Raw genomic sequence first — 14,778 nt, 5'->3', positions numbered from 1 at the left:
TTAAGAGACGACCTGTTTTATTATTTTGAGGCACGCCGTTGTGGATCTTTCGGATGAACATTTTAGCCACCTGGGGCATTCTTGCATTTCGTCCCTACTGAAAGAAGGCTGCCGTTATAGAGAATCGAACCTGTGCCTTCAAGCTTAAGTGCTAAGCTATCACCTCGGGTGAGGGACATTCAAAAAGTTTGGACTAAAGCTTGCTTTAATTTCTTCTAACGATTTTCATTCTTCATGAAATTTGCTCATATTTAGCAGCCCACCTTCCTTTTATAAGAAATTTTGTTGTCGCAGCTGTACTGTTCAGGCGTGTTTACATAGAAGGGCAGAACCAAGCCATCTGCATTGTAACATAAAAAGGTGGCCTTTCACTTTTTACAGGTGACCAACATATTCATTGAAATGCTACCTACCTTTCTTATCAAGAGGGTCCTTGTCGAACTGTCTATCCATGCTGCTGCTTTCAGTATCTTGTTGAATTGTACTTTCACTTCATCTAACATGTGAACTGCCTGAAAATGGCAAGCAAAGCAACAGTAGGTTCATTTAGTGCAATCTGCTGTCTTTACTTTCAATGCAGTGCTTTTACTGGATAACAGGGGTGCCTATGTTATGCCCCATTTTAATGCAGTTTGAATTTTGAATTTTAGATTACTGCACTTGCTTTCCAATGTCTGTAACATATATATATATATACACACACACACATCTAATCATTTTGCCATGAACTTGAACTTGAGTTTCAGAGTAGTCTTGGTTTAATGTTTTAAGCATTATGTGTTCTGCTGAGGTTGCTAGGTTCAAATGAATCATCAGAACAGTTGGCTGTTTGGGCATGTGCTGATCATCAGGGACAAGAAAAATTGTTTGGTTCGGGACAGGAACTTTAATGACACTGCTATACAGTGTAGCATTAAATAGAGGAAGGTGTCAAAAAACTTTGCAACCTTGTGCGATCTGATTAACTTTATAAATAAATGACCATCTGTCTTATAGAAGGTAGTGATGGAGAGAGTAAGTTGGATGCAAAGCATGCAAATATTAAAGGCCATGGAGATTTACACAAACTAGAATAAAAAGGAATCTTAAGAAACATAATTTAGAAAGTGCGCTGCTTTGTTACTTGAGGCTCAAGTCCCGAACATAAAAACATGCAAAAGAAAATATTTGAAATGGAATGGGCCATGCGTCTGCTGTAACAAATGTCTGGAAGCGAATTGGGAGATCTTAATGAAATGCTTTAGATATTTGACCTGTAAGGTCCGGAGCAGACATCAACTTTTCACAGGCACTGATATTAAAAGCAGGTGGGGCCATGAGTTGTCCAGTAGTCAAGATCAAGGCAAGAGAAACTTATGCTATTGGTGAGAAAAAAACAAGAGAAAAAAAAAAACTGGGAAGAGATAAAGACAGCGGAAGTTCTTACAGGTTAGGCAACAATTGTATAATGATGTAAAAGCTTGAATGGAAAAATTAAGATGAGAATAGGATTGCTTAAAGTGCTCCAGTATGACAGATGTAATGGAAACCTGATTAGAACAGTCTGGCCAACCATGCTGTTGGCCTGTCTTAAAGGGCATTTGAGCATGCAGGGTGCACCTAGTATTATGAAAACAAACACATGCACCATGCAGTACAAACTGACCAAGTATTGTTCTTAGCTGTTTGCAGCTTGTGAGGCTTTTTTCCAATTTGCCAAGTTGGGTAATTAACAGAAATTACTTGATAAACTTAATTACTACCTGTAGTGAAAATTCTTGCATGCAAAAGCTGTAGCACTTGTCCTGAAAGGTCAGAATATTTCATCCATGCTTATCAACTACTAATCTGATAAGTGGGGTTAATAATCAGTCTAAAATACTAATTATTGAAAAGTGTTTCATAGAAAAGCTATGCTTGCTCAGCAATGTTGGATTACTTCATCCATGCTAAGATAGCTGCCCGTGAAAATGTTTTCAGTTTTTTTTTTTTGGAGTGCACTAAATAAAAAGTATAATTGGCACTGGTTAGCTTAAAAGGCCAGTAAACAACCCCAAGGTCCAGAAATTATAAAGAGAAATATGTGCAATTTTTCTTGCAACATGCTGCTACAAGAATTTTGCAAATACGTGCTATATTAAGGAAATGCTATATTGTGAAGTGCTATATTAAGGAAGAACTAAGCATTCAGCTCGTTTAAAATTTTCGCGTGATCTCGCCACCTTCTCCTACAGAGGAAAGGGAGGGCATGGCCTGTTGTCGTGACTCCGTCCACTTCGACAATGTGACAAGACGTCATCAATTGATGTTATCGGCGAACTCGATCAGTCAAAACGCACTTCCGCTTGCTGTGATGCCTCGTTGTTTTTCGTTTAACCGGTGCCGATGCTTCTCCGCAGCCCAGCCGCTCGATTTGCAGCCGACAATGATTTGCAGCAAAACTGCGTTCCAAAACCATCACATGAAGTTGGCGCGATTTTTTTGGAGTTCAATTTTTCGGAAGCAGACTGTCGTGCTATCTGGGAGGAGCAACAACACAAAACACAAATATGCGCATAATAGTGGGTGTGCCTATCAACAGGTGGCGTGACAATCTGCTCACCCTTCTAAAACTGGGTCAATGAAGTGTCCTGATTTTGATGCATGGAGCCTATGGGGAGTTTCACAACTCGTATGATTGAATAGCTCTGTCGTAGCTGTAGGTGGGAACAGGAACTGCAGGAACTGTTGTTGGCTTCACTGCTGTTTGTTGAGACGTGGTTTAGACCAATCGACGAGCTGCGTGCTGCATCACGTCGCCGATCGCCGAGTTGTCGTCACTGCGCGTGCAAGGAGATGGGTCTTGTGTAGGAAAGGAATGCGGGAACCGTTTTTAAAAATTGAGGCTGTGCGTGGGGCGCAGCTTTATAGCATTTGGAAAACGTGATCGCTGCGGTCTACTCTACGAATTACCGAGCGTGTTTTGGGGGTGTTAAAAAAAAAGTTGGAGCCTGTTGACTGGCCTTTTAAACACCCTGTAGGTCAACATCAGTGTAGGTGAGGATTTCGTGGCTGCAGTACACACTCCACATACATGATTTATTTTGACATTGACAATGTGGCTTGCTGCGACTTCAGCTTTGATTGCCTTAACATTGAACAGCATGCTGATAATTTCCGCTGTAAGTTTTCTTTCAAGATAAGAGCTTCTAAAATAATCTCATGTATTACTCGTCATGATTGACAGACGGATGTCTACAAGCGACAGTACCAAAAAAGTGAGCCAGATTGTGGCACAATTCTATGTGACATTCAGTAACTTACCAGTGCTCTCTGCTGATCAAACTTGTGCTGGTTTGTACGGAAGTAGTGGTGGTAACTGACGAGCCTTAATGTTTCCACGAGCTCCCTACATTTAGCAGTACGGTTGAATTGCACTCCCTGCTGCATGGTGTAGTTGTAGTATGTCTCTCGGATCTCCGGTTGGGGTGAAAAGAAAACGCTGTTTATCAGGAACTTGTAGCCTATGTAGTTTGCCATCGCTCTGCACAGCCAACGAGAGCACATACATCTTAGTGTGTTACAATCCTGCACATCACTGTGCCAATCAATTTAATTTCATTTTGTCACGACCTCGTGCAACTACGCAGCTCCGTGCTGCAATTCTGGATTTAATAACGGAGACCTGTTTTGGGTCAACACATATATTGAAGGACTGTACTACTGGGTATTACAAAGATGGCCACCACTCTCAATGACATTTTCACGTAGTTGTTGCAGTCATGTAGAGATATAGTGGCGGTGTTTGGAGAAATTTTGAAGTTTTATGTACTGACCAAAGGCATAACTATTTGAGATTGGTCTGTACAGTTTATGAGTAACATAGTGTGCAGCCTGTGTGATCAATTCTCAGAAGGGAATGTATAGGAGCTTACAGGAAATGATCAAAGGAAACAATGCATTGAAATGGTGCACAATGTGATGAACTGTTGTGATCAACATGAATTGTTGCCTGTGTATTGACAGGTTTGACAGAGTACCAAAAGCTTTGTTTACAGTGAGCATAAAACTGTAAATTGTGCAAGTGCTCCTGAAGGTTATGTGTTCCTTAAAGTGCTCTCTCCCCGCCCCCTGTTTTTTTTTTTTGGCTTCTTTGGTTTTTCTTGTTATTCTTAACCACACTATAGAAAGTTTGAATTTAAGAAGCACATAAGCTCTAGAATCAGCTGCACATTTAATAGAGGAAGGAGGTGCTCACCTTACATGATGTGTGTTCTGGCGGCAGTTGCCAAGGAACTTTGCGAGTGCTCTTAGCGCTTCAAGGTTGAGCACCATCACACTGTCTGTGTCATTAAATTCCGGTAAGCCTGCCTCCTGTAGAGCGGGTGACGTCAGCTTTCGCAGGTACTTGAGCCACTTAATCTGGGCACATATGAATGGCACAAGAGACAGACATGGAGATGAGCAGCTGAAAGGAGGAAGACCTGCACTGAAAACAGCACAGCTTATAGCGTAATGAGAAGGGATGCTTACTTAGTGGATGCTGTGCGTAGCTGCTACAAAGATGACGTTGGAGGCAATTGAATGTATATTAAACTCCTTAAAAAACCAGCTTTGAATAGAATATGGCTTGACTTGCTCCAGCAAGTTGGTGGTAGTTTAGATGCAAGTGAATATTTTAGGAACCAAGGACTGGCATACTACCACATTTGACAAACTAAAGATTTATTCTGAGAACAAAATTACTGGTCTACAGAGGTGAGATGGCAGTTAATTGTGGGAAGTGTACGTACGCTAAATAGTGAATTGCTAAATAAGGGTGAAATATTGCGTGCCAAGGGCAACACTTCCAGTTACAACACAACCCTGCACCTTGCTTAAGATAGCTGTGTGATGAATGGTGAAAGCTGGGGATTGTAAGAGGTCTTGCACAAGTTCGCAGTTGATTTTTTTTTTTTGCATTCTGAGCATATAACTTCCTTCTATGCCTGGCTGCTCACCTTGCAATCGCACTCAGTTTGTGTATCATAGGTGCTTGCCATGACTGCTTCATATAAAAGCGGCTTGTGCGATTTGAGCTTTGAGAAAACTGCATGTGGCACTTTCATTTTTTTAGGTTTGTGACCCTGAACATATAGACACCCACAGGCAAGCGGTGCTAGAAAGATAGACGTTTACCTCCGGTATTTTTCTTGATAGTTCCTCCACCGTCATCCTTTGAGGCTTTTGGCTGGCAGTAGTTTCGTTTTCTAGATCCTGCAATGAAGCGGACCAACCAAAGTTCAGTTTCATTTAAAATGTAGTGATAAATACGTTCAGTTATGCATTGCCGGAACCGAAAATTGCATTTCACTGTTGTCTTGCTCCGGAGGTTAAAAAAAAAACGTGGCCAATTTTAGGAATCGATATAACACGTAAGTGAAATGTGTCTTCAGAGAGGTAGTTGAGCGGTTGTTGTGCAATGTTTCGCCACAGGGGCGAAGGAATGAATGCTTTAGCAAAAAATTGCAAAGTCACGCAAACGAGCAGCTTAAAACTTGCAGCGAGCACCTCACGATAGAAAGCCCGCACAAGATGAGCATCCACAGGACGTGCGCAGATTCAACTCGACATTTTAAAGCGCGCTGTTTAAACAAAGACGCACGAAACGAACGCACGAGTACACCCAGGACAAGCAGGAACTACTGTTACAGTTCTTCTTCTGTATGAGCAGCGTGCACCTTTTGTCAACGTGGCCGCGGCAGTGAGCGAAGTGACCTTCATGCTCTTCCGAATCACGAGTCTGAGGGGCGCGCGTGCAGGAAAGACCACGCTCCGTGGAAGTGGTGCTCATCGAAACGCTAGAGGCAACTACCTTTAAAACGCGCCCAATGCAAAATCTTCGCGCCATCTCCCTACTGATGACAAAAGCGCGCTGAAGTTGCGGAGCTCTGAAGACCGCCAAACGGTATATGACGTATATAAATTGCCTGCCGTTAGCAATCTTGACAGCATATTCTCCGAGGCGTAGTGTTAAATGCCGTGCGCTGCGGATTGAGAGGTCACCGGATCAACGCCCCGGGACAAAACGTTTTCTCGTTTTTTTTTGCTATCTGTTAGTATATATTTTACGACGTCATATCCGTGACGGAAGTACGTCAATGGAACCGTGGTGGACCGCGGCATAGAAAATAAAATGGTGTTGAATGCATGTTGTACACGATTCCTCGGTACTCTCGTAAACCTAGAAGGTTACCATATATAAACATATATCGCTTCTACGCAACGTAGTATGTCTACAATTCAATGGAACACAGCTGTACTTCTGCAAGCCGTGATTGATGAAACAGTGCAAAAGAAGTACATAGTCCAAAGGCCACAGGCTTTCGCCGTGCGCACTTCGGAATCAACGAAGTGTCCTTCAATGTTTTTTGTTGGGACGTCGGGCTTGGGCGGGTGGAGCGGCCACCTTGTACTTTATTGTATCTTGTTAACTAAATAAACCACATGGAGGCTCATTAAAGTGCGATGATGATGGTTATGATTATTTATTATCGTAATAATAATTATTCACAAAAAACGCAATCAGCGTCATCAATGGCCATCTGAAAGTCGACGCATTCTTGAGAAGCAAGAATTCTTTACGAAAAGATCGCCAGAGGCTGAGCGATATTCAGTCCTGCCTTATCTGCTGACAGGCAAATTGGTTTTAATCTGCTTGTTCCATGCGCGCTGATCAAATGTCGTCGGGGTTGCAGTAAGAAGTACTTAAGAGCAACTAAGTCACGGTAGACCACTCTACACCCTTAAGGGACACTGAAGAGGATTTGAATTCGCGAATATATTGCGAATTCGGTATCCGCGACCTCTTACAACATGTGTGCGGCGTTTTTTTTCTCGAGGTTTACAACATGTGCACCGATGTTTTTGTCGCGAGGTTTGGTTAAACAACGGCACTATGAGCGAGCAAACTTCGACCGAGGGGACGCCCCCCCCCCTTCCCGACACGCGCGCGCTCGCAGGGGCGGAGCACGGGAGATATAGACATGTGGGGGGTGACGTCACCTTCGTGGTCGGGCTGTCGCCCGACGGGCAATTATGTGCCGGGCCGCCTGCCCACAGAACACCTATATAATACCATTTCGCTCGGTCAGCTCAGCTTGTTTACTTCGTGGCTGTGCCTTGTTTCTGCTGCGATCTGCTGCCTGGCAAAGCACCAGTTCTGCCAGTTCGTAGGGATTTCTTGTCATTGCACTGTTATCTTCTTATGATTAGAGATTTTTGCCATCCGACATTCACTAGTTGTGGTTTTGCAAGGTTGAAGTCGACTTGCGATGCCGAGTTACTGCACGGCATATGGCTGCCGCAGCACTTACGGTTTCACTTAAGCACTTAAGTTTCCCCGGGATCAGAAGAAGGCTGCAAAATGGGCCGCTGCAGTTAAAAGAAAATACTTCAAACCTATGAGATGAAGCGTGCTGTGGCGCTCGCGAATCTGCCGAATTTCGAGGCAGCAGCAGCACTCCTCCTCTTTCCTCATTTGCATGCAGTGCGTGCATGAGCACCTATAGCGAAATGACGTGTACAAAGATATCAGTACGCTTATTCGAAATCAGCTATTCTACACAACAGTCGCGTGCTTCTAGCGCAGCTAATACACCGTTTGCATTTTAACGCATCATCAGTGTGGTTCTGGGCAGAGTTTGGGAAAAGTGACGTTATTATAAAGAAACAAACAGAATTGCAATATATGAGCCAAACTATTCTTGCGCAATTCTCAGTGCAGTTCAGAGCACATATCACCACTGTGGCAAGAGCGGCACTCGTCTGGCTCGTTTTCTTTTTTTAAATATGATAGTCTTTCTTGGGGACCTTCGACAAAAAAATTTGGTCTGTCCACTTTAACGGTACCGGGTACTCTAAACAGCACCAGCCGATACCCCAAAACGGCCGACCCCATCCACAGTGCCCACCAATGTTGCTCAAGATTCAGCGTTCATACTTGTGCGATTGTCAATGAAGAATCAATTATTGCGCATATCTGAGGCACTATAACAACACTTATATGTTCTGCATGTGCGTCTTTTACTAGAAAAGGCACACATAAGTAATTCTAAGGACCGTAGCGTTTATCCCGCTGCGCTTACCATGCAACGCTTGCACGAAAAGGGGAGTGTTTCCAACGCTTTGCTAAGACGACACGATGGTGGCACCTACCCGTCGCCTTGCGTTATACACCTTATCACCTCTGAGACGGGCGCGCACGCCCGTCTCAGGGCAGCGCGCCTCGTTCCCCCCCCCCTCCCCCCCCCAAAAAAAACTGCGAGATGGCACTCATCTATCACGTGTGACGTGACTTGATGCGCTCGTTTGTCTCCGCTGCATGCTCGAGGCACTCTAACGCAGCGCCTCCAGAATACCATTCACCGATTTTCTTGCGCAGAACATCAAATAAATGTTTTGTTCACTCTCTCCACACGCAAGACTGTCGTCTTTCGACGACATTTGCAGATTAACATGCAGATACGGGGCCATTTTTTTTTCTCGGGGTAGCATACTGATTCATCGCGTGCGCCTTGCCCGCTGCGAAGTACGATACTGACGGCTTTAGCAACGCTGCACTCTGAGCTGTGAAATCCACGAACAGCTGATGTTTCTGCACGCTGCCCACGTGTATAGCGCGAACCGTGCCAATAGGCTAAAAGGGAGTGCCGATACTGCTGATTCTTGTCGAATTTCATATCCACTGATAAGCGTATCATTTGTAACAGTTTACTACAGGGAAATTAAGCACTGGCATGCGCCAGTCTGTGTTTACGACGCGGGTGAAGGTGGCTGGTTGGGACTCGCTTTCCTGTGCCGCTTCAGTGGCGACCGGCTCGAACATGTACGGATGTACATACAGCGAACTCGGTCCGACTTTCACAGTTTGCCATACTCACAGCAACTGCCCGATTTCAACAGATAGTGGTGGTGGTGGTGGTGGTGGTTAGAAGAGCTAAAGACGCACAATTTCTGCAGCCCGGAAGGGAGCACGGCGCAACGCCTCAACAGATGCACATGGAATTGACTGCCGGCGAGCGCAGTCAGCTGTCCTAGGTAAAGCCCCTTGATCCCAGGATCAAGGGCTTTAGTTTTAGGGTGCCTCAATGCACGCGCCCTGCATCGAGGCACTCTATCCTCACCTTCCTGGGAGTGACGTCATGGAGCTTTGACCAATCACAGCGGCGGCGAGATCTCGCGATGGTGGCCGTGGCGCGTGCTTCTTGCTTTCGGAAAAATAAAGTTATTTGCGTTGGTTTATGCAAATTTTTTACTTGATTTTTGAGTTTGCCGCATGAAGTTACGTATCATGACACCATAATCTCGTTTTAAAAAGAAAGTGTTTCAGTGTTCCTTTAAGGGGATTTTATCATGTCAATAACAAGTTCAAGGTTATTTTTTAAAGTATTACCTTTGCACCCTAGGGGCAAGGTATTTTCGCGAATCAATACATCCATATTACGCTGCGTTGTTACTTGTCTAAACACCCTTGTCACTGAGAAACTGTGACAATTAAGGTCTACCAGTTGGATAACATTCAATTGCAGATGACAATAACACAGAAGCTGCACGTATGTACCCGAACATGCAACTTGGCATATTGCACCCCATGCATGGACTCGCGCTACACAGCCTTGCACCGACCATCTTGTATAAGTAGCCATGGTTTTGAGCCGCTGTTCAGTGCCAGTGGGGGTATTCTTGTTCCGTATTAGTGAACGTTAAACACTCGCCGAATGGATGTAATATTATGGCCTGTTTGAGGGGCGAAGCACCTCTAACCTTGTCACTGATGGTCGCGCGTAACCAAGAGAAGAGACGAAAGAGACGGTAAAAGAAATGGACGACCATTTCTTGCTTATTTTCTAGATGGCGTTACTCTGCCGCTACTCTCCGATTGGCTGCTTCGCGCGCTTTGCTTGAATTCGCGGTGAACGAGTGCCTCTCTCAGTCTCCTGGATAGTTTCCGTAAGTGGCGGATCGTCGGTGGGACATGGACGAAGCAGAGCGGCGGGCGCGTTGAAGACGCTTGCGCTCCGCTTTCTTGGTTCTCGTCTCGTCGGTGTTACCCGCGCGCCGTGCCCCGCCACGGTGGTCTAGTGGCTAAGGTACTCGGCTGCTGACCCGCAGGTCGCGGGATCAAATCCCGGCTGTGGCGGCTGCATTTCCGATGGAGGCGGAAATGGTGTAGGCCCGTGTACTCAGATTTGGGTGCACGTTAAAGAACCCCAGGTGGTCGAAATTTCCGGAGCCCTCCACTACGGCGTCTCTCATAATCATATGGTGGTTTTGGGACGTTAAACCCCACAAATTAATCAATCAATCAAATCGCGTGCCGTCTGCATTCTCGAACGCGATCAGACGCATGCACGGATGGACGGACACACGGACAGATGGATGGAGGGACGCTTCGCCCTACGCATCATTCACTCCGTGGATATCCTGTGATTTTTTTGATAGCCCCAAAAGAGACGTCTTTTAATGCTAACTCGCACGTCCAATGACTTTTTATTCAGTGAGTCCCTTGTTATCTGTCAGGCTGTCGTATGGACCGCAGGTGTTTCGATGACGCGTAACACTCTTAGTTACGGTGTTTTATGTAAATCATTACCCCTTGAGCAAACCGAACGGCTGTTTCAAGAAGTAAAACACCCTTACACCCCTGTTTTACAAGTTTTGTTTTTTGCAAAATGTTGCTTTGTTTACTTGAAATCGCTTTAAGGTTGCAAAAAGGTTTAGAGTGCATGTATCGTACCTCAAGTAGCGCCCTGGAGAAGTTGAACATTTCGGTGATCTGGCTCTCGACGTCCTGCTGTTCGTTGGCGTATTCTTTAGTGCCATTGTGCAACTTCCTGTAGCTGAGTGCGACGTTTCGCAGGAACGTCCGAATGCCCGTCACCGTATCCTCCTTGTCAAGGACTGCTCGCGTGAACATCAGCGGTTGTAGTCCGAGCTGAAAAAAAATAAAGAGCAGTTCAACGCAGTTTGACTTTCGGGAAATCGTGAAATACTCGAGCAACACCTAACCATTGCTTTCGATGCCCAGTCCGCACATGCGCCATTTCTGTGACACGACAAGCATTAACAATCATGAAGGTGCTAATATACACGAGCTTCCAGCTAATTAATTGGTACGTAGAAAAGGAAGAAAACGTGCGCACATCGGGCTCGATCGTTCGGGAACTTGAACCCGGTGGAAGTGTCTTGTGCCATAGGCGAGAGTAGCCATCTGAACCGGGCGCCGATCCAGGCGGGAAGTCCGAATCTTCCGACTCCTCCCGGCCCTCTCAAGTTAGTACGCGCTGTGTGATGCAGCATGGAACGCGACAAACACAGGAAATATTTATCTGGTACTCTGTCTCGGGAACACGAATAATTTATTATTACTGTTGCTCATATTATTCATCTTCGCAATCATCATCAATATATCTCAATTTCAACAAAACATAACGCGAATAAATGAAAAGATGTGATGCAGCACCACTGCGCTTTCGTGTGCAGTTTCTTTTGATCGGTGTGAGCAGTTGCGCAACCGTAATTGCACATTACCACGTACGACGGCACCGTCGCCCTGAACTGTGGGATGGATTGCATCTGTGCAACCAATAAACGAACGCGGGAGCTCACCACAATTATTCTCCGTCCGTGCCTCTTGGGGTCGACGTCGAATCGCGCCTGAAGCAGTGCCTGGTTGTAACCCATGTGTGCGAGCCGCGCCTCGGCCTGCATCCAGCAGTAGGTGCCCCACGTCCATTCCGGCTCGAACAGTGGGTAGCCGCCCATCGACTTGAGCTCCACCAGCACCGGGTCCATTCCCTCCGAGGTGCTGCGAGGTTTGTCTGCGACCAACAGCAACAGTTAAGTTAGCATGCCTGTTGCGGCGTGTGCACGAGGGGGGCAGGTGGGGGACCCCCCTGCTCCCCCAATTATTAGAGGGGGTTGGGCGCAATGTCCGCTCCATGGATACATTTAGGGTGAAGCTCCACTTAGTTTAACCTTGGCTTCCGTCAGGCGTAACCGGCAGTATCAGGCAAACAGACCGACAGACAGACGGATGAACTAATGCACTGACAGACGGACCGACAGTCAGACGGACGGATGGACGCTTCTTCTCACTCATAGTCTTTCACTCCGTGGAATATGCTGTGATTTTTTACTCAGTCGGACCTTTCCCACAATTCCTTAAGCACAAAGTTATGGCCATGTGGTTGAAGACTACTGATATTTCATTACAAGGTATGGTTGCCTCCCATTTTTACTCCCGGAAGGTAGGAGACGAGAAGGACGGTCGCTATTTGTGAACACGTGATGGCTCCATTTTCATTTTTGCATCAGCTGCGAAGCTTGTTTCTTCGAACTCAAATGACAGGGAGATGAGCGCGGGGAACTGCACTGCGGTGAGACATCGCTTCCCCCCTTCCCACCCGGGGAACCCTGCACACTCCTCTATGGTCAAGGATTTTGCGCGGCAAAAGAACTGCCATACTTGCGCATTTACTGGAGCGTACACTGAAAATTAGCATCTGTACAAGAGCAAACGTGTGACAGACCAGAGAATATAATTTAAAAACGAAAATCCGATGGAATTGTTAAAATGTTTACCGTTTCGGAGGATGTCGTGAGCCATAAGAGATTAATTTCGATTACCAACGGTGTTTATTATCTGAAGCGAACGAGGTCCTTTTTTTTTTCCTCCTCCGCCGAAATTCCGCAGCCACTGGCGGGATGCGAACGCGACGCCTTGTGGTAGGCTGAAGAAATCATCTGAAATACCGTGGTGGTCGCACAGATGTATACCATACACCGTTATTTTAACAGTGTAGCAAAAAGCTTTTTTTTTTCTTGTTTTAAAGTGCTTTTACTTGCCGAGAATGAAAGGTGAAGGTGGGATAAGTGAACGAGGCCAGCGAAATGAGTTTGGGTAAAGAGGAATTGGGGAATAGAAAGGAAGTGAGGGAGTGGGCTGAGTGCACATGCCTGCATACACAAGACAAGGACACATACACACAAAAAAGGGGATGGGTGGGGGGGAGGGTGTTTGAAGAAATGCTTGTTTGGACAGCTTTTTTTTTTTTAGTGAGAAATGTAGCCCCGTCATTGGTTCAGTTCGTGTATAGCTGTGGAGAGTTCCAGATTGCCAATTTCCAAAACGTTCTGTTAGTTTAAAATCACTTGCCAGAGCAACGCACATTATTTTCAAATACGGATGCATGCATTATATACGTAACATGCCTGGTGCTGACCGTTTTGGCAGTGTTCGACGAAGTTGATGAGGTAACTCTCGGCTTTGTTGGGCTCGGCATAGCGACCTTGCAGGAGGTTGTCCCTGGAAGCACCGAATTCCCTTTTGATGGTGTCCGCCGTGCTCTGCCAGATCGGACCGCCCTGGTCGGCGTCCCAGCGTTGGCAGGCGAACTCGTAGAAGTCCTCGCACGGGTCCACGGACTCGTTCATGCTGCGCCGCAGCCTCTGCGCTGCACACGCACGCACAGCATTGCAGACAGGCGTCATGACTTCACCGGGAGGGAAGTAGATGAGGTGCACGCGTAGATTAGCCAGTGCATGTACAGTCCGCTTCAAAAGTTTAGAGACCAGGAAACAGATTGAATATTTCAGCTGCTGATATGATTGATTGGTATGTGGGGTTTAACGTCCCAAAACCACCATATGATTATGTGAGACGCCGTAGTGGAGGGCTCCGGAAATTCCGACCACCTGGTGTTCTTTAACGTGCACCCAAATCTGAGCACACGGGCCTAAAATATTTCCGCATCCATCGGAAATGCAGCCGCCGCAGCCGGGATATATTTCAGCTGCTTCGGCTAGCGGAATTGGGCTTGCATGTCCGGTTTTTTCTAACACGCGTTAAAAACATCCTTATTTTGCAGCTCGCCCGAACACTGTAAAAATTTCTCCGAATTAGTGGTCTCTAAACTTGTGCTGCCGACAGTACGTACTGACTGGCGGTTTTGTAAGGAAAGGGCATGAAAAGAGCACACGATGATGAAAAGACTATAATAGAGCGAAGTTTTTATGTAAATCCGCCCTGAAGTGCGATGTAGGACAGTTCATCTATATGTTGGTCGATCAGTCCAGAATCCTGAGCGCACATTTAGGAACCTCGATCGGAAGGGCAACTCGGCGTTAACGTTCAAGCAAATGGTATACGATTCATACGTTGTTGCCGATTTGAAGATGCGTGGTCAATATGGTTGAGCGTTAACAAAAAAAAAAAAGGAAACAGTGCCTACTTTGCAGCTTGAGCGAATGCAGTCACGAATTGCCGAAAAATTTGCGGATTTTTTGGAACCAGTGGTCTCTCTAACTTTGTGACGCCGACAGTATGCATTGACTGACTGTAGTGTCAAGCCGTGGCTACAACGCTCGCTACATTTGCTACGAAGTGAAAGTAGCCGACGAGTACTAAGAAGTTCGCAGTTTACGGTGCGGCCGTGACGTACGCAGGGCATCTTATCAAAATCTGTGTCATCATTATCACCACCACTACGAGAGTATGCGGGACAACACGACAACTCGATTCGTCTTTTATGCAGTATTTATAGCAAGGGACGCGCACCCTTGTGTCGAAACAGCGCAAATCTTTTCTCTAAGCCATCAGCCGCGCACTTTGTGTCATCAGTAATATTCGTTACTTCTTTTTGCATCAATAGTCCGGACTTACGTCACCTGGTTTGATAGCCTTTGATTTTGCTGATGAGATGACAAGATGGTCGCTTTTTATTATTCCATGTTCTACCACTTTTTCATTCATACGTCCCCACCATGGAGACGTTCCTT

The 14,778-nt window shown here is 45.9% G+C and overlaps 1 protein-coding gene across 2 annotated transcripts in view; it reads right to left on the bottom strand.

The window, feature by feature from the left end:
- The window catches only part of LOC119166764 (neprilysin-1-like), a 48,985-nt gene that overhangs the window by 16,904 nt on the left and 17,303 nt on the right, over positions 1-14,778 (bottom strand). For both annotated transcript variants that reach the window (XM_075891489.1, XM_075891490.1), the window contains exons 5-11: positions 13,224-13,454; positions 11,608-11,819; positions 10,736-10,933; positions 5,137-5,214; positions 4,217-4,380; positions 3,283-3,502; positions 414-512 (exon numbers count right to left, since the gene is read on the bottom strand). In XM_075891489.1, the coding sequence (XP_075747604.1) occupies positions 414-512; positions 3,283-3,502; positions 4,217-4,380; positions 5,137-5,214; positions 10,736-10,933; positions 11,608-11,819; positions 13,224-13,454 (1,202 nt within the window). The remainder of the gene's footprint in view (positions 1-413; positions 513-3,282; positions 3,503-4,216; positions 4,381-5,136; positions 5,215-10,735; positions 10,934-11,607; positions 11,820-13,223; positions 13,455-14,778) is intronic.

This window comes from Rhipicephalus microplus, chromosome 1 (assembly GCF_043290135.1).
Source record: "Rhipicephalus microplus isolate Deutch F79 chromosome 1, USDA_Rmic, whole genome shotgun sequence".
Classification (NCBI taxonomy): domain Eukaryota; kingdom Metazoa; phylum Arthropoda; class Arachnida; order Ixodida; family Ixodidae; genus Rhipicephalus; species Rhipicephalus microplus.
The sequence above is the reverse complement of the archived record's forward strand: the minus strand, read 5'-3'. Positions and strand labels throughout refer to the sequence as shown.